At 43.9% G+C, this 19,778-nt stretch overlaps 1 protein-coding gene across 1 annotated transcript in view; it reads right to left on the reverse strand.

The window, feature by feature from the left end:
* JPH2 (junctophilin 2) overlaps positions 1-19,778 on the reverse strand; it is a 144,388-nt gene that overhangs the window by 95,891 nt on the left and 28,719 nt on the right. Inside the window, exon 2 of the mRNA XM_088476736.1 lies at positions 14,432-15,212. Within this exon, the coding sequence (XP_088332862.1) occupies positions 14,432-15,212 (781 nt within the window). The remainder of the gene's footprint in view (positions 1-14,431; positions 15,213-19,778) is intronic.

The raw sequence follows: 19,778 nt of genomic DNA on the forward strand, positions 1-19,778 counted from the left end.
TTTACCGCATTTTTGCCGTTAATACATCTCCCCCTTAGTTTTTAATTACTCCCTTTCCGAAGCTGTGTCTTCTTCCTCCAGTGTCAGGACTCCTGCAGCAGGGGGAGTATGTCGTTGTTTGTGAGTGTGTATGAGTGAGTGTGTGTGAGAGTGACCACCGGTGTGTGACCCCCCTGTGTGTCCCCCCCCTCCCTCTAATAGGCGCTGGGAGAACTACATCTCCCAGTAGCCCTTGCTCCTCCCACCAGCCCCCGAAGCCTCCCAAAAACCCCTGGAACTCCCAGCAGCTCCTTGCGCAGTGACAAGATGGAGGGGAGGCCACCGGGAGTCACGGAGACGGCCGGAGACCACTTTTTTTTTAATTGGATACCGCGGTAATCCAAAACTGGGCGCAAGGTTTTTTACTTTGCTAAACCTCGCGCCCAGTTGGATATGCACTTTGTCAGAGCCGGAACTAGACTTTTTGGTTCCCTGGGCCAGAAAGAGCATTGCCAACGTCCCCACCTTATTTTTCAAATAGCTACATAAGATGCACACCCGAAAAAATGTGGGGCAGATAGCTCCATGTGTAAGGTGTGTGACTGCAGTGTGAAGGTGATGGGTTTGAGTCCTGGGTATGAAAGTATTTTAAAATGAGTGTGTTAAAAAATATAGGATGTGACTGAAGGTTCTTGCGTAAATGGCCAGATGGAGGGGGAGTCAGCCAGAGAGGAGATAGGGGCGGCCGGGAGATGCTGGGGATAAAAGAAAAGGAATCTATAAGAGAGAATGATTATAAACAGAAAATTGGCAGGCCCAAACAGCGCCCCCCTGCCCTGTGGTACCCTGTGCCATGGCACATGTCGCACCACCCTAGTCACGGCCTTGTACCATGTAACTGTAATGGTAGTTTTTGATGTGAATACCAATTGAGTTTAATGCTGCTTATTACATCCAGAGGTGACTAGATGTATAATTAAGCACTGTGTAATAAATAAACATATTAATAAAACTATTATCTGTGGCATAGGGTAGTGACACCGCATGCTGCAGAGGGGGGAGCCGTTTTGTCCCACGTAAGGGGCAGATATGGGAGGAGGGAGGCGCGATCAGTGCAATCGCTCTCTCCCCTCCTATCTGGTGCAGGCAGAGGAAACTGCTGCCATGCTAAGTGGCAGCCTCCCTGTACCCACTACAGCCCAGCACACAGTAGTTTGTGCTGAGCGCTGCTGCCCCTGACAGGAGGGGGAAGTGGTGGACTTGAGCCCATGTTGGGCATATCTAGCAGTACCCGCTCCCCCCCTCCTATTGGCGCCCATGATTGTATATAGCAGGGGTATTCCGTATTCAGCATGTGGCCCACCCACTGTTGTGGAACTAAACATCCCAGCATGCCCTGCCACAGTTTTAGCATGCCCTAATAGCAAAGCTGTGGCAGGGCATGCTGGGATGTATAGTTCCACAACAGCTAGAAGGCCACTTGTTGAATACCTCTGGTATAAAGCCCTGAGGGGGCTGTAAGATTATATATTAGTGGGCCATATTTATCTGTGAGGGGAATGTGAGAATATGACAATATATAAAAGTTTGATGCATTTATCTCTGATGGGACTGTGAGAATTTGATAATATATAATGGTGGGTTATTATAATATATCTAATTGGATGGTGAGAAAATATAGTATTTTGCTGTATATATCTCTGAGGGGACAGTAAGACTGTGAGTCTGAGAATATATAACAGTTGAATTCATATCTCTGAGGGACAGAGGACCTCATTCAGAGACAGTCGAAGCGGCTGCACGGTCGTACGCCACCGATGTTCGCTATACTGCGCATGCATAAAGTTCGCAATGCGCGTGCGCAAACTAGCCGCTACGATCAGAAATTTCTCTCTCCTTGAACACAGCCAGGTCGGTAGTTTGAGTGACGGATTGAGGCGTTTGTGGGTGGTAACAGGGGAAGGTGCTTGAAAACGGGGGAGTGGAGATCTGAACGCAGGCGTGCCTAATTATGCGAACGGCGTTTTATGGGAGTGCATACGGTTTATGGGAGTGCATAATTAACAAAGTAGACTGACATGATCGTAGAGCTTAAGAGAGGGTATGGTCAACCTTAAGCTCTACGACCAGTTCCGATGGTTCCCGATGGTCTCGATTAATCCTTATATGCCTGGAGATGACGTGCAATGCGTACGAGAAGGGGGCGTATTTTTTTTAATTCCGGCCGCTTCCTCCCCTTGGTCGGCCAGCTACCGATCCGAACTTAGGGACGCAACTTGCGAGGGAATCATTTGAATATCCGGCCCCTTTTCCCGTACGACCGTGCGGCCGCTTCGACCGACTCTGAATGAGGTCCAGAATGTGGGAAAATATAATTGAAGTGGCGAGTGGATGAAGGTGTTAAGTAACAATTTTCTGAAAAATTACTGTTGGTAGTCAATTTACTGATATATTTTGGTGCTATGTCTTATTCTTAAAGGTGAATACACAACGATTTTGTAACCAATGATTATCTGTCAAAAAAATGTTCCTTCCCTTAATTAAAATCGTTCTGTTGAACAGTCTGAAATGAACTACAAACTACAAATGGGAGCACGCTTGAACGATTTTCGTTCATTGTTATAACTCAGAAACTGAACGATTTTTTGAACGATTGAACGATAACGACGTCGTTATAAATATTTCAAAAAATCAGTTTTTAGTCTATTAATTTATCTTTAAAGGGCTCTATTCATCATCACTTAATTTCTACAAAAGCAGGTGAAAATTATAATTTTCACCTGCAATAGTAGAAATTAGGTATTCGGGACACTCATCAAAAGGGTAAAGCAGGAGATATCACAGGTATCTCCTGCTTACCGGAATGACCCGCTGTCCCCATACACTAATATGGGGATGGAATTCATCAAGCTCCGAAAGTACAATATTTTTGGAGCTTGACTGCGGGAGTATTCGCCATCTTCAGATAGCGTTTGCTTCCACTTGTGGCTCGCAACCCTTCCTTCCCTACGGGAAGGAGTCCCGGGTTGCGAAGAGGGATCCTTTCGGATCCCTCCACCCCTGTCTGGCTCCGTCCGCAGGACGTCGGGGCTCTTATGTGCATGTGTGACCCATAGGTCACGCTTGCGCACTTGTCTCACTGCTCTGCGGATCAGCTGTCTCCGCTCGCGGCGAGTTAGTATATTTATTATAATTAATTATAATTGACATAATGAATAGACCCCTAAATATCTCAGTTAAACATAACATAACACCTTCATCCACCCACCTCTTCAAATGTCAACTGTACAGTATATTGGGCCTATTCATCATTCTTAAAGTTTCTCAGGAGGTAATTAGGTTTAGAACTCGCATGGAGTTCTACCTAGTTACCGTAGGAATTCATCATTCCTCCTCCCTATAACTATCTATTCAAAAAAGCTGTCATTTTTACGATGACAGCTTTTCGGGAAACAGATAGATATCTCTATCTACTCTAACTTACCGCAACTGTAATCTGTGCTGTGCATGTGCTGTTACATCTGTAAAACCAGCGCATGCGCAGAACTGCCTGCAGATGCGGTAAGTTTGTGTCCCCCCCTCCTCCCTCCGCTCACCTGCCCCCCTTCCCCCCTGTTCAGCACTTACCTGCCCGCGCAGCAGCCTCTGGCTCCGTCTGCTATGCTGTCACGTGTTCTCCCAGCAAAGCACAGTACTGTTTAGTAAAAAAAAAAAAATTTTTTTTTCTAAACTTTATTGTGTTCTGCTGGGAGAACACAATGTCAGCATAGCAGACGGAGCCAGAGGAGAGACCAGAATGCCGGAGGAAGACGCAGGGGGATCTGCCCAGCTGACAGCAGGTAAGCGTTATCTACTATACGCCACCTCACAGTGGCGAAAAGTAACTCAATCAAATACCGAAAATACATAATTTTCGGAATTTGATGAATACCATAATTTCCATATCCCCATACTAATGTATGGGGAGTGTGGAAATTAACACAGGGGGACTTAGCAAGGAGATATCAGTGTTATCTCCTGTGCTAAGTGAGTTCATGGATACTAAAATAACGTTATTTAAGGAAAATGTTCTTAAAAACGTTATTTTAGTGTTGATGAATAGGCCCCTATATCTCTGAGGGGATGGTGAGATTGTGAGAATATATAAGGATGGACTGTATATATATCTTAGGAGATGGTGACCGTATGAAAACATATATACAGTATATATCAGGGGACAGTGAGAATGTGAAAATATACAGTATACGGGTGTGTAGGATATAGCTCTGGCATTTGCACCTGGAGGGGAAAGTATACGGGTGTGTGGTATATAGATCTGGCATTTGTACCTGGATGGGACCCGATTGATTATACCTAGTTGTTATAACTATAACTATAATTAAGTTGCAGACATTTTCTGGATGGGACTTTATATACATTTAAGAACATAAAGAACATAAACTCCAACCATGTATAGAACTTATTGCTTACAGCTTGGTGATATACAGTACATAGATTAGATAGCTATTAATGAATGAAATGCTGATTCAAAAGGTTTTGGCCCTCATTCAGAGCCGTACGCTCTGAGCAGAGCGCACGCTCTGAATGAGGGCCGCCCTCCATAAAAATGGAGCGTCCTCCTGGACGCTCGTATAGCTGTGGGTCACCACACACAGCCTATACGAGGGTGCAGTTTGATGGCCGCGATGGTCGTGACCATCGCGACCATCGAAACTGCGAGCCGGAGCCTGCGGTTGAGGTTTTCAACCGCAAGCCCCGGAGTGATTTAGGCTCTATCAGAGCCAAAATTACTCCCACTGACATCACTAGTGATGTCAGTGGGCCGGCTTCTGATGGGAGGCGTTCCTGTGGGAATGCCCCCGTCAGGGAGGCACGCCCCCGGCACGCCCACCAAAGGGGGCGTGCTGTCAATCAACATCGACAGCACGCCCCCTTTGATCAGACACAACGAGCGAAGGACTTTCCTTCGCTCATCGCGTCTGGCGCATGCGCACGACGGAGCTCCCTCCGTCGTGCGCATGCTCAGTGCAGAACATCGACCCACTTGCAAGCGGACAGCCGCTCGCGAGTGGGTCTGAATCAGGGCCTTTGTTTTTTTCCCTAATAGTATAACATTTCCCTAATAGTTTTTTTCCCTAATAGTATAACTGGTTCAGCCCACAAAACACCTGCCTTTACAATAGTAGAGATACTCGTACGCCTTGTCAAAATAATGCAGTCTCCCATACCTAAAGTTAATGCCCATGAGTGACAGACATCTACCCGGCAGCTTGTTTGGATTGAATAAAATGGAAACAATCAGTGCAGTCCGTAGTTTGTTTCTATGATTGCTGATGTTGCATAGGATAGTCAGTTATTCACAGCCTGCCAAAAGGGAGAAACACTATGATTCAGAGGTTTCAACTGAACAATTCAGACAGAACACCTATCAGGCATTATTCCAGTAAGTTTTAGTAACAATCATAATGCTTTTAGTTAGGCAAAATCAATTTTAAAGGCGAGGATACGTTTAAAAGTACACATCAGTGTTCACAGAAAAATGTATGCTGTACAAATCTTATAATCTATTTTGATAGGTTGTTTGAGAGGAATTTTTTAGGAATAAGATCAATAGAGACAGCAGGATGGCATTGACCGATATATCAATAGTTCGAAAAAGTACATATTTCTGCATGTTTCCAACCCCCCGAAATGTAGCATAAAATTGTGTGTTATGCGCGGACTTATGGAAAGCAAGCTACCGTCTCTTTTGATCACACTGTACTTCATTTGAAACTAGACGATAGCGTAGTATTTGAAGAATGTCATTGCTCACTGTCATGTGGGCTTTGTTGGCTACTTGTGACAGTTCTGTACTAGCAACTCGCCACCAGCACTTCACAAATCTCTATACTAAGTGCAAAAAAACTCCTAGAGAATAAGCAGCAGAGAGTCCATCTGACACAGACTGCATCTATTTTGAGAGCAAATGGATCTGTTTGCGACATTTGATATATAAAGCACTAGAGCCAGGGATCATCAATTCATCAAGTGTCAATGCCACAGAATTGGAATCTGTTCATGCCAAGAGCAATAGTATAAAGGGATATATGTGTCCTTCCTTATGCCAGGCCAGTCAAAAGAATATTTTTTAAGTCATTGTTTTGTGTTGTAGTCTGGCTGCCAGCCTGTCATGCTGTGTTACATCATAAATTGCATAATTCTTTAGTTCCATGTTTATATGTTATGTTGGTTACAGATGTAGGGTTAAATCCATATATAAAATTTTTATATGAAATAGTTGGTGGACTTCGGGAAGTTATTTCATTAATTTATTAGTACAGTAGTTGTAGTATCTATTGTATTACTATTATTATTAGTTACTATGGGATCTATTATCTGGAATACTTGGCACTTTAACTGACCACACACAATGCAACATCGCAGTCTATGGGCCGTATTTAATTAGAGGCGAAAAGCCGAGAGCCACAAAAAAGTATCGCCGATTGCGACTTTTTCGCCAGGCAGAAACTTATCTCCGTATTCAACACAAAATACTTTTCGCATCAATACAATGCAATAGGCGAAAAAGATTCGCCTCTGAATAGCAGGAGAAAAGAAGTGTATTTTTTTTATTTTGGGGTGCAAAGGTGGGGAAACCACTCAGAACCCTTGGGGCAGCCCCCCAAAGGACAACTCCATCAAAAATTCCTTTAAAAAACTTAAGAACACCCCCAAAAAGTACTTCCATTTTGGGGGCAAAAAAGCACAAAGTGGGGGGACAACTTCAAAAACTAGCGAAATAAGGTTCTGGGGGCGCTCTAAGAAGGGGTCAAGTGTTTTGGGGATTGTAGGTGCTTTTATGACAGAGGAATTTCACTTTTATTAAAACCTCACTTTAGAGACATTAAAATGTGCTAGCACCCATTTTCAGGTACCCCAAATTTGCCAGGACTACTTATTTTCTCAAAAAAATACTGCTTTATGCTATTCTTCACCACTTGTGCAAAGACACGAATTAGAGGCAATTGTACCAACTTAAGTACCCCAAACAGTTTTATTAGGGCTAATCGGACACTACTACATTGATCCCCAATGTTTCTGCATCTTTTTGGGGGTCCAAGCTGATTTCCGATTTCCCCGATTCTGACAGCACTTTCTGCCTGTTCTGACTTCGCGTGTCGCCGTTTTCGTACCTTTTGGAATTGAATACGGCGAATAGCGGGGACGCGCACGATAAGTTTCCGCGGCCAAAAGACACGATGTAGGCGAAAATCCGGCAGGCGGAACTTTAGCACAGGTACGAAACTAATTGAATACCGCCCTATGTCGGGCAATAGATATTGATAGGATTATCTGGCATGAGGATCCATCCATCACCTCTGCTGGCCCATTAAACACGCAGAAACGCTTGTTTCTGCATATTTAAGGTAACAGGCAATTCATCATCAGGGTTCCTTTAGGACCACCTAATATTCAGCATACTCTGAAAACTTAAAGTTTTTTGAATTTGCCTGGGAGAACAAATGCCATCTCCAGATGGAGTTGTTGTCGGAGCCTCCCTCCTTCCTATGGGAAGGAGTTCAAGGGATGCAAAGAGGGATCCTTGCAGATCCCTCTGCCGCCTCCTCACTTCCTCCCTAGAGGCTTTGTGCAAGCATGACCTCAGGTTGCACAAGCGCAGAAGCCAGCGTCGAGGACAGGCAGGGCCGGATTGAGGGGGGGGCGACAGGGGCGGTCACACAGGGAGGGGCCCCCACTAGCAGCAGTGTGCTGTCTGCACCTGCCGCTAGTGTCCCCTCCGCTAGTGTAGTGTAGACCGCGCAGTAAGCACGGCCACACTACACAATGACATACACACAGCCGCCGGCGGCAGCTGTGTGTATGTTACAGCAGCCAATGAGAGTCACACAGACTCATTGGCTGCTGCACAACGGAGGGAGCCGGCTGGAGCTCACTCATGAGCTCCGCCTTCCGGCTCCCCCTGCAGCGTGTGATGGGAGAGACGTCATGATGCTGACGTCTATCCCATACTGAAGGAGAAGAGCCGGGACCCGGAGCTGACTGCCGCGATCGCGTCAGGAGCGGCGATTCAGGTAAGTTGTGATTTTATTTTTGTGTGTGTGTGTGTGTGTGTGTGTAAGGGGGCTGCTACAGAGGGCACTGCATAGGAGGGGGGCTGCTAGAGGGCACTGCATAGGGGGGGCTGCTAGATAGGGCCTGGCATGGGGGGTTGCGCTTCATGGGGGCACTGGGGGGGCACTACTAGGGTCATTACATAGGGGGACTACTACTGGGGGCACTACTACTGGGGGCAATGCATAGGGGGGGACTACTACTTGGGGCACTATATAAAGGGCACTGCATTGGGGGGGACCACTACTGGGTCTGGGGGCACTATATAAGGGACACTACTGGGGGATTGTATAGGGGGACCACTACTGGGGGCATTATATAAGGGGCACTGCATAGGGGGGGAGCACTGTTGGGTCTGGGGCACTACATAAGGACCACTACTGGGGGACTCTATAGGGGGACCACTACTGGGGCATTATATAAGGGGCACTGCACAGGGGGGGACCACTACTGGGGGTCCCCCTATGCAGGTCTGGGGCACTATATAAGGACCACTACTGGGGGCATTATATAAGGGGCACTGCATAGGGGGCCCACTACTGTCTGCACCGCATAAGGGGCATTACTACAGGTGGAACTGTATAGGGGGGACTACTATAGTGGGCACTGCATATGGGGGACCATTACTGGGGGCACTGCATAAGGGGCACTGCTACTGGGGACACTGCATAAGGGGCACTACTACAGTGGGCATTGCAAGAGGGGCACTACTACTGAGGTGAATAAAAAGAAAAAAAAATTTCCTAGGGTGACGAGAAACTGTGGTATATAGGGGCCCCCACAAGTTTGTTGCCCAGGGGCCCCCACAGACCTTAATCCGGCCATGAGGACAGGTAAGTAACACTGCTACAGAAGTAGCAGTGTTACTGATCGCAGGGACACCTGCTTTTTGGATCAGCTGTCCCAGGCTGTCGCAATGATAAATTGCTCTGGTGATAAGTATCACCCACGGCGAGGTGGATACTTCAACATCGGGGGCCATATGGTCCCCAATGATGAATAGACCCATTGCTGAGATGGGTTGTAGTTATAAGACCGGTGGCCTCACCCGACACTGGAATGCCTACAAGGGAGTTAAGATAGGCAGCGAAATACCAACGCCTATCTTAATCCCGATGCCTGAAATCCAGGAGGACACCAGCCTGAATGAAGGTAAGCCGGGGTGTCCTTAGTCTTAGCCGCGGGGGGGAAGGCAGGGTTAGGTTTAGGAAAGGTAGCAGGGTTAGAGTTAGGTTTTGGGGGGGAGGAGGTTAGGGTTAGGCACCCCTAGGGGGGAGGGTTAGGGTCATGCACCACTGGGGGGGTAGGGTTAAACAATAAGGGGGGAGGGTTAGGTTTAGGCACGAAGGGGAGAAACTTAGGTTTAGGCACTAATGAAGAGGGTTAGGGTGCAGGGTGGAGAGGGTTAGGGTTAGGCTATAAGAAGGGAGGGTTAGGGTGAGAAGGGGGGAGGGTAAGTATACTTACTCGACCCCTTTCAGGATACCAACCATCGGGATGCCTCTGTCGGTATTGTGACATGAGGCATCCCGACAGCCGGCATTACATACCCATTCCGCTGAGATATGCAGTCATAAAATTACTACAGTATATGTGTACAATCATCTTTCTGTCACACTTAAAGGCAGACATTAAGCACGAAGTAACCTGGTCGCCAATCACAAGAGACAACATGAGCTTATACACAGACAAACGTAAATCCTAAGTTACTTCTAGAAACTCTTATGAAATGAATGCATTATCTCTTATAATACACAAGTTTTACCGCCGAGGGTAGTGTGTGCTCCATTCAGCCAGGGGCAGGTGGTGGGGGCGATCAGTGCAATGGCTCCCACACCCTCCCCCGCATATCAATTGCAGGTAGAGGAGTCTGCTACACTTCTGAACCCACTGCAACCCAGCACACATTAGCGTGTGCTGGGCTGGGGTGAAAACACTGACAGGTAAGGGGGTAGGGGGGGCAGTGAACCGGGCCCCCACTAGGCCTCTCCAACAAGCCCGAGTGTGGGTAATTAGTACCCGCCCATCCTCCCCTCTCTGCGCCTCTGAGTTTACAATGCTCTTTTTCAGAGCTTGGACGAATGTAGACCATTGTAGCTTATAGGCTACCACACAATAATTTTGATTCTTCTTCATCAGCCCATACTCGCACATGTGTGGGCAGGTGGCTGTGCATACACATTAAGCATGTCAGGTCCGACCCCAAGCGTAAAAAGTTAACTCAAGTGATCACTTTACTTTTTGCTCTACACTGATAATTCCATACTAAAATTGTTTCTTACTGCCGTGATATGTGTTGATAAAGAATTATATTTAACGGGGGGAACTTCACAACATGATATATCGGCCCCTAAAAAAGATTAAACATTTACACTGTTAATGTTTCAGACTAGTCTTATGATTTCCTAAGAAACTTAACAGATGACATCACTGCTAGAGAATGTAAACTTTACCAGGGAATTTCCACTGGTGTATTATATTTGTTATGGAGATTTGTATGGAAATTGTATAAACGAAGTTTATACAACCTGTCTCCAGCTGGCACGTTTTGTTTCAAAATGTATTGGAGAAAAGACTACACTATTAGATGCTTAGATTATACAGGTTTCTAGGATAAAGGCAATGGAAGCTGCTCGGGTAATCTCTCCCACAGGGGGCGATGTGTCAAAATGTGTAAAGAGGACAGGTAGAGAAGTTGCCTATAGTATCAGCTATTAGCTATTATTTTATATAATGTACTTGATAAATGATAGCTAGGATGCTATTGGCAACTTCTCCAGTTGTCCTCTTTACAAGGTTTGCTACATCTCTACCTGGCAGTCAGGAAAATGTGCAACTCTTCCTCGCAACTTGCCAGCTGCCCCCACGTTTTAAGCAAGGTGCATGATGGTATGGTCCACTATGAATTGTGTCATCACAGCTAAACCCTCAGTGACACAAAGCCAGAAATAATTTCAAAACACCATAATCGGGCGCAATGACTCAATTCGCTGCACCCTGCCCCCATCCCAGCCAACTTGACCTCCCTCTCCACAGATCTCTTGGATTTGCATTTTGTCAAAACCAATTAACCTTACAATATGTATGTGGACTTTGTGGGAGAAACCCCAGGGAAAAAGAGAAGAGTAGACCCACACAGATAAAGGGGTCTATTTACTAAGCTATGTTAGGAGATAAAGTGAACGGAGGTAAGGTACCAGCCAATCAGCTCCTAACTGCCAGCTCACAGGCTGTGTTTGAAAAATGACAGTTAGGAGCAGATTGGCTGGCACCTTATCTCTGTTCACTTTATCTCCTAACAAAGCTTAGTAAATAGACCCCAAACTCTTTGTGGGAATTGAACCGAAGACCATAGCACTTTGATCCAGCCAGGTTAAATACTATGCCATTGCACATCCAGTATGTGTTGTTAATGTGGTCTCAATATAGAGACAGCAGTAGATACGAGACTGGTGCCTGTGTACACATTGCATGAACTTGCACAGCATATACAAACTAATGTAAATACACAGGAATTAAATGTTTTACACTTACACTACTAGGATAAATACATACGCGTTCTGAAATACACAGTAGTACATTCTGATATGGTTACACGCATGCACAGACCCTGCAACTTGAAATTCTTTTCATAGTGTGATGACAAACTTAATGGGTCACATCAAAGTAGGTTCAAGTGCTGCACCGTGACAAACAGAATATATTTAGTGCGTTGTACATGATGGTACGTACATTAAATTCTTGACGTAATATGGGGAAAAATTATACAAGTTATTGCACCTGTAAAAGGGAATACTGTACTTAGCCTACACATTATAGAAAAAGGATATTCTATTAATATTAAACAAATGGAAAATAATAAAATATAGTTATAACGTCCCTTTAACAAGTAGCAAACATGATCTGTTCTTCATCATCCAGTGGAATGCTCTGTTTTGTTCTTGCAGTGGAACAAGCGTTGCTTGCATAACTCCAGCTAAACTTTCCCACTAAGGAAACTTCTGACAGTGCAAGCCTCAAAATTTATAATAAACTATCTCTTGTGTCTGACCCTGATTAATCTGCTGCATGTCCCTATATTCCCTTCTAGACTACTGGTGCTTGAAAGAGAGCAAAATCATAATGCTTTTTATATGCTTTAATGCATTTTGAAAGGTTCATAAAGTCATCAATTATACATTAGTAACGTTGTCATCTCAGAGTAGCTGCAATGTTCTGAAGTGCCCACCTAACCACCTCCTATATTCAGTACAATATGTTCCTCGTCTTTGATTTTTCATTCTATATGTGGAGTAAATTTGTTTTTAGCTACTTACCCTATTAGTTCCATATTCATATAGGCAACCTCTAGCTCAGTGGTGGGCTAATGCGGCCCAACCCCTGCTCTAACTACTGTAAGGTTGGGCTTCAGTTTTTTATTCTGTTTCCCCAGGTCTCAAGGAGAAACGATCCATGCTGAACCAGATAGCTATAGACAGGAAACCCATCCTACCCTCTGCTAACTGTTGACTCTGTTGGTCAGTGACATCAGTGATGGACGACTTGTTGTCTCTTGTGTAGTAAGAGCAGAACAAGTTGAAGCTGTTTAGGTCCTAATATCATTTCTTATCACTGCTTATCGAGGCAATACGAAATTATGTACTTGTCACTTACCACAAGTAGGCAACTGCTCTCTCTCAACTGGCAGAGCTTAAAGCTATAAATAAATATTGTAAGCACAGACAACTCGGTTCTAATAAAGTTGAAATAGAGGGTGATAAGTAAATAGGTACATTCTATAAACACACAAAAACAAAAAAAAATAATCTGTGTAAGATTTACTGTTATTGTATACAAATATATTTTATAAAAATATATACATATAAATTACATAAATATACAGGGCCAATTGTGCAATAACTAGTCACTTATTTTCAACTTAAGGCATACTGTAAACTAGGGACAATACACTATGACACTCGTAATGTAAACTAGAGGCACAATCTTAATACTAATTTTTGAATGAAAAAAATTTCTTCCTTATGAACAAAATATTTTGGTACTCCGTTCAAAGAAATTGTTTCTGCGAATATAGCACTTGAAAGAAAAAAGTTTGGATGCCCCTACCCTAGATCAACTCCCAAGTCTATAATCTGATAATGGGCGGGATGCACTATTATCAATAATACGGTCAAACCCCCGAAAATGCCTTTTTCTGAGGTTTGACGCACTTCTGATGCACCAAGGTTCCGAAAGCTATCATAGATGGTTAACTGTCAATGGCCGGTGGTTTTGCCATCGATGGCAGAAAGCCAATGGTTCTCCACCATCGATGGGCGAGTGGGAGACAATTTTTTTTTTAATCGGATGGAGATTAGCACTGCTCCCAGTGTCTGCTAAGCCCCGCCCCCAGTGTCTGCTAAGCCCCGCCCATATTTTTGATTGGACCGCTGCTTGGTGCAAACCATTGATGGTTCATCATAGATGGTTTTTGTGCTATTGATGGTAATCATCCCTACTTAGCTCTGTATCTATGTGTGCTGTTCAATAATCAACGTCTGCATGTAATGAAAGTCGTACTTAGTCAAGCCTAGTTTCCTGGAATGTCCCAGAAACTCTACCAGAACTACCAGACATCTGAGAGAGTAGGAAAGTTTCCCTAGAGCACTTAGCTTCTGAAAGGTGGACAGGCCATTGTATAAACTGTATAATTTAGCTGGGTGCGAATTGATAATCGGATTTCTCTGCCTACTTTTTGCCATAAACCAATTAATGAAGCATATCTTGCCACTGGCTCTCCCGGGTACGAGGTAAGAAAAGTAAGGAAGTATGATGAATCATGAAAGTCTCCTGAGAAATGTTATATACTAACACTAACTATACCAATTATCATCAAAGGCTAACATATAATCATATTTATACCTTAAGGATCTTTTACCTAATAATAAATCATCCCTGTCGCTTTTACTTTGGTTAGAACACACTGTATGAGACATCTGCATTTTTCTATGTTTATTCAGCTTGCCATGGACAGGTATGTCCAAATTCTGGGGTAATGATCAGATTGTTTCCCCTAACATATCATCATCTAAAATCATCAGATTAAAAGCTTTCCACAAAAGAATGAGACTGTGTACAGATGACAGAAGGTGATGAACTCGCATGCAACATTTAGTAAATCTTTGAAACAAAAATACTCTTTTACATAAAAAAAATCTAATCACCAATTTTCACCTGTTATTTTCCTGCTCAAAATATGGTAAATATAGGCTTACAAATGTAATAGTTTTTGTTTTTATTATTCATTTAAATAGAAAATTACATCGTATATGTTCACTTTTGTGTTTTTATATCTTACCTGGATGCAGCAATTTCAGATTTCTGGCGTGCGATTGCAGCTGCTCTCTGCGCTCCTTCAATACTTCTGTCTACTTTCTGCCTAATCTTTGCACTCTTTAGGGGTATCACTCTCTTCTTCATTCCTTTAATAAAAACATTGTTCCTATACTTTCCTTCCTCTTTTGTTCCATCTGGAAAGGTAGTACAACCGTAGCCATGTCTCAGATTGTCCAACCATTCTCCCTCATATTTCAGCCCACTGGAACGCTCGCTGATTCCAAAGCCAGATCTCTTATCTTTCTTCCATTCACCATTGTAGACTTCAGTGGTGGTGGCATCAATATCTGCCTCAACTGGTGGAAACTCTTCTGGTTCGGTCCCATCACCAAAACTCACAGTAGATGTGGCATCACTAGCTCCAGAGCTCATACCGCTCACACCCTTCAAGAAGCTTAATTTACTTCTCTGAGATGAAAGTGATGTCTTAGAATCTGATTTTCTCAGCTTACCCAAAAGAGAACCTCTTCTGAAAAGACCTTTCTTTTTCCCCTTGATAGATTCGGTATCTGAATAGAGGGAAAGGGCGAAACCTCCTCTTGTGATAGTAGGTGACACAATATTATCTGGAGAAGCTGACATAGCATCATGTTGCGCCAATGTCCCATTGCTGTGTTCACTGCGGAGGGACGTCAAGGAGGTACGTAAAGGATTTCTAACAACTGCAGCCATTCCATAAGGAACGCTCTGACGTACACCATAACCCTCTCGGATCCCATTTGCAAACTGACCCTGGTAGGTTCCTGAAAGAAAAGAAAACAGAATATTATTTTCACCAATAGATATTTAAATTTGCATATGAAGTGATATTAAGAAAAAAAGGTTAATTAGATATGTACTTATTTCCATTAAAATTACAATCCAAAGCTAGAGTAAAGAATACTGTAAGCATGACAGATGGGGGTGATGCACTAAGCCTTGGAGAAAGATAAAGTGGAGAGGGGATCGGTATGAAATACCAGCGGCTGTTTATCCTGACAGAAGAAGCCCGACAGGAGGAGATCCCTATGCCGGCTGCCAAGTACCCTTCTGATGGCATTACCCTATAGAAGGCTATGGGCTTCTTTCCGCAGAGTGCTATCGGAGGGATCCAATCGGATCCCTCCCAACACCTCTCACGGCACGTGTGTCATTCGCAGAATGACATCTTAAGGGCTTTTGGGTCATAGACCTTAAAGTCCCTCATTGGCAAAGGACAGCTCTTACTGAGAGAGCTGTCCTTTGTGATTTTCTTCATGCATACCAGCGTTACTAACGCCGGCATGCATACGAAGGGTGGCGGGATGCATCACACCCTGAATGGGATGCGTCATGCATCCCGCCCACAAAGTACCAACCAATCAGCTCCTAACTGTCATTTTGCAGACTGTGGGGTATACAGTATATTTAAACACAATTCATATTAGGCACAACTAAGACTAATAATAGCAAAAACCAAAGTCTTAGCTACAATGCTCATTTATTTCTAACAAATATTGGGCCTTGATTCACTACGGATCGCTACTGCGATCGCAGCTGTGATTACGCACGCAGTTCTGCTGTGAAAATATGCTAATGTCCTGCTCACCCGGCATAGAGACACCCACTACCACTTTCGCACATCCGTAAGACCTTGCAATCCTGTGAAAACATTGGTAACATCGAGCAACACCTGACCCTCACCAAATGACAGCAGGTCTAACCTGTCTCAGAAATTGTAACTCTCATCGCACGCAGTGAGTACTCAAGCTGTGTATGCCAACGCAGTGGGTAATTATGCATGCCCAGGAAACGGCGTTCAAACGGACAGGCACACCTGCGTTTCTTCGACCACTCCCCAAAAACCACCTCCAAACGCTGACGTCCTGTCATTTACTCTGCGATGGCTTTGTATCTGCAAACGTGATTGCAGTGCGATCACAATACTGGCTGGCGCACGGGCACTGCAATGCATACACATGCACAATATGCACCACCATCCTAATTGCGTACACTGTTGCAGTTGCGATCCGTGATGAATCAGGCCCATTATACCTTGTAATCTGAATATGTTATTATTTTCGATCAATGACTATGGGGCCTAATCGTTATACTTTAAAGAAGGTGAAAATATTAATTTCAACTACTTCTGCAAAACTTGAAGTGCTGGTCCCATACATTAAAGGTGTACCGCAGGAGATTTCAGTGAAATCTCCTATTTACCGGTCAACCGCGAAATGTAACGTTGTCTTCATACACTATTATGGCGAACTCCTCATTTCTCAACTCATCAAACTCCGAAAATGCATTATTTTCAAAATTGGAATGCAGGAACGGATTCCGTCATCCACTCTAGAAGCCTCGCTCCTTCCTATGGGAAGGTGTCCCAGTTTCAGAGAGGATCACTTTAGCCCCTTCGGCTCGCTCTGTGTGCATGTGCACTACAACAGCTGGGTCAGATCTGGCAGTGTAGCATCTGCGTGTTAGAGACTGAAGCGATGTCCCCATACCAGAGCAATTTTGAATTGCTCAGCTGATTTTCTATGTGCTGCTGCAACTTGCGACAGATGCCTAAAGGTGCGCATCCACTAGCAGACATGAAAACGACTGCACGATTACGACATTGTAATCGTTCAGTCATTTATCAGTCTGTGATGAGCCTGCACTGAACGAGCAGTCGTTCAGTGCAGGCTCATCCATCATCTGCAAAAATGCTCAACCTGACAATATCGTCAGGTTGACTAGCATGTTTGCATGATGATAGATGTCTAAATGACCAGCGGGCACGCGCATCGCTGGTCATTTTAGACATTTTTGCAAACGATTTATGAACGATTGAAGGATTGTTATCGTTCAATCGCTCATCTTAATCATCTAGTGGATGGGCACCTTAACTTATGTGGGATCACCACATTTTTTAATGAATAGACCTCTATTTATGAATTTTCAGCAAAATACTATAGAGGCACACCAATAGTTTTAACTAAAATCACACTAGCTAGGAGCACATATTATAATGAATGTTGTCTTTTGTCATTAACAAATTTCCAACCAGAAACAGCAACAACAGAATGCCCACAAAAAATGATGCAAAATAGATGTATTAGCAAAGTCCCAAAATGATAGACATATTCAATGACACAGGGGTCATTGAATACTGTATGAAGATAAAGTACCAACCAATCAGCCATGTTACAGGCTGTGTTTGAAAAATGACAAAAAGGAGCTGATTGGTTGGTACATTATCTCCTTCCACTTTGTCTTTCTCCAAGTCTTAGTACATCTACCCCACAGTCACCAAATTACATTAAATATATGCTTGAACGCGCTCTCACTGAACTTTATCTATATGAAAATGTTGTGTCACAACCTGGTCCTGCCTCTGCAATTGTAAGTGTAGATGTGATCTAAATGTGTATGTCTCTGCATCGCCACATGTTAAGTGCTAAATCATACAAGATACAGTACATGCTACTAACAGGTGTACCTTCCACTCTGCATCAGCTCCACGGTCACTTATTGCAATGCTTTATTTATGCCAGTACTCACTTTAAGTCACAAATAGATACAAGATGTATAGTACAGTACCTTCCATACCCTGGATAAGCAGGTGCTTATTTTATTTGTTTCTAAAATGTTTCACTGATTTCTTTCTGTTATTAGAACTAGTATTAACATTTACAAAGTAGTCAAAAAAGATGCCAGTTCTGAGTACCCCTGAGTACCACCAAAAAACAAAGTACTGCTTATTTGCCTACAGACATCTTTTACACATTACAGCATTACAGACACTGATGAAGTATTCTGATGTGAGAGATTGTTGTATCTCTGGGAGAGAATTTGGGAATTATGGGCCTGACTCAGACCCACTCGCTCCCTGCGTATGTAAATTCATCTAAGTGACGTCAAGGCAGGCGCTCGCACGGCAAGGCATAGGCACGCCCACTATATCTTGGTGAGCGATCACTTTGTGTTTATAGACGCCCACCAGCCTGTCTTTAGCCGCCCATTAGCGTACGTCATCTCCAGGAAGTATATACAGCCATCGGTACATCGGGTTCCATCGGATCTGACCGCAGCGCTTGCAGTTGACTGTACCCTACCACAAGCACTGCGAGCAGTTCAGTGTAAAATTCAACCAGGTGACGTGTACTATGACGCTGCCTGTTAATTATGCACGCCTCTGAAACGGCGTTGAAACACTCTGGCACGCCTGCGTCCGCAACTCCACTCCCCGGTTACTACTGCCCTGCCCCTGTTACCACCCACAAACGACCTCTCCTGTCACTCATTCCACTGGACTGTCTTTGCAGGGCGCACAAGCACATTCCGATCGCTCGTACTAGTTTGCGCATGCGCACTGCGAACTACACGCATGCGCACATTAGCGAACATCGTCAGCAACGAGCAGCCGCTTGCTGGTGAACAGGTCTGAATCAGGCCCTATGTCTGGTCGAGATGTCAATCACGGGTGTGTTTGGCCATTTTTTACAACTCGCAAATTTACTCGGGTGAGAAATCATGAAACTCTCTGGAAAACTGGCATAGTATAAAGGAAGAAAGAACAGTTCGGCACTGTCATGGAGCAGCTGGTTCAAATGGAGGGTGTCAGCCTCCTAAAACAGAAAGATACACAATAGATGAATGAACAGCGCTATTAAACTAATAACCATAAACTATATTGAACTGAATTAGTAAGGTAGATGTTGAACTCACACGATGGATCAAATAATATGGATGTAGGATCACAATAAGGTGAATCTCCTAACACACAATACAATAAAAATACCAAATTATATAATGCACATATAATTATATGACTCAAAGCGGCTTGGTTGAATAGGAAATGGCTGTTTATTGCTGCAATTTCATAAAAAATGATTAAAACATGCAATATATGATACAGTCAGGTCCATAAATATTGGGACATTGACAGAATTTTCAGATTTTGGCCTCTATTCACCACCACAATGGCTTTGAAATGAAACAAACAAGATGTGATTTAACTGCACACTTTCAGATTTAATTTGAGGGTAATTACATCCAAATCAGGTGAACTGTGTAGAAATTACAACGGTTTCTATATGTGCCTTCCACTTTTTAAGGGGCCAAAAGTAATGGGACAAACTAAACAATCCTAAATCTAACTTTCACTTTTTAATACTTTGTTGCAAATCCTTTGCAGGCAATTACAGCCTGAAGTCTGGAACGCATAGACACCACCAGACGCTGTGTTTCATCCCTGGTGATGCTCTGCCAGGCCTCTACTGCAAATGTCTTCAGTTCCTGCTTGTTCTTGGGGCATTTTCCCTTCAGTTTTGTCTTCATCAAGTGAAATGCATGCTCAATCG

This window comes from Taudactylus pleione, unplaced genomic scaffold, assembly GCF_031769625.1.
Source record: "Taudactylus pleione unplaced genomic scaffold, aTauple2 ptg000192l, whole genome shotgun sequence".
Lineage (NCBI taxonomy): Eukaryota > Metazoa > Chordata > Amphibia > Anura > Myobatrachidae > Taudactylus > Taudactylus pleione.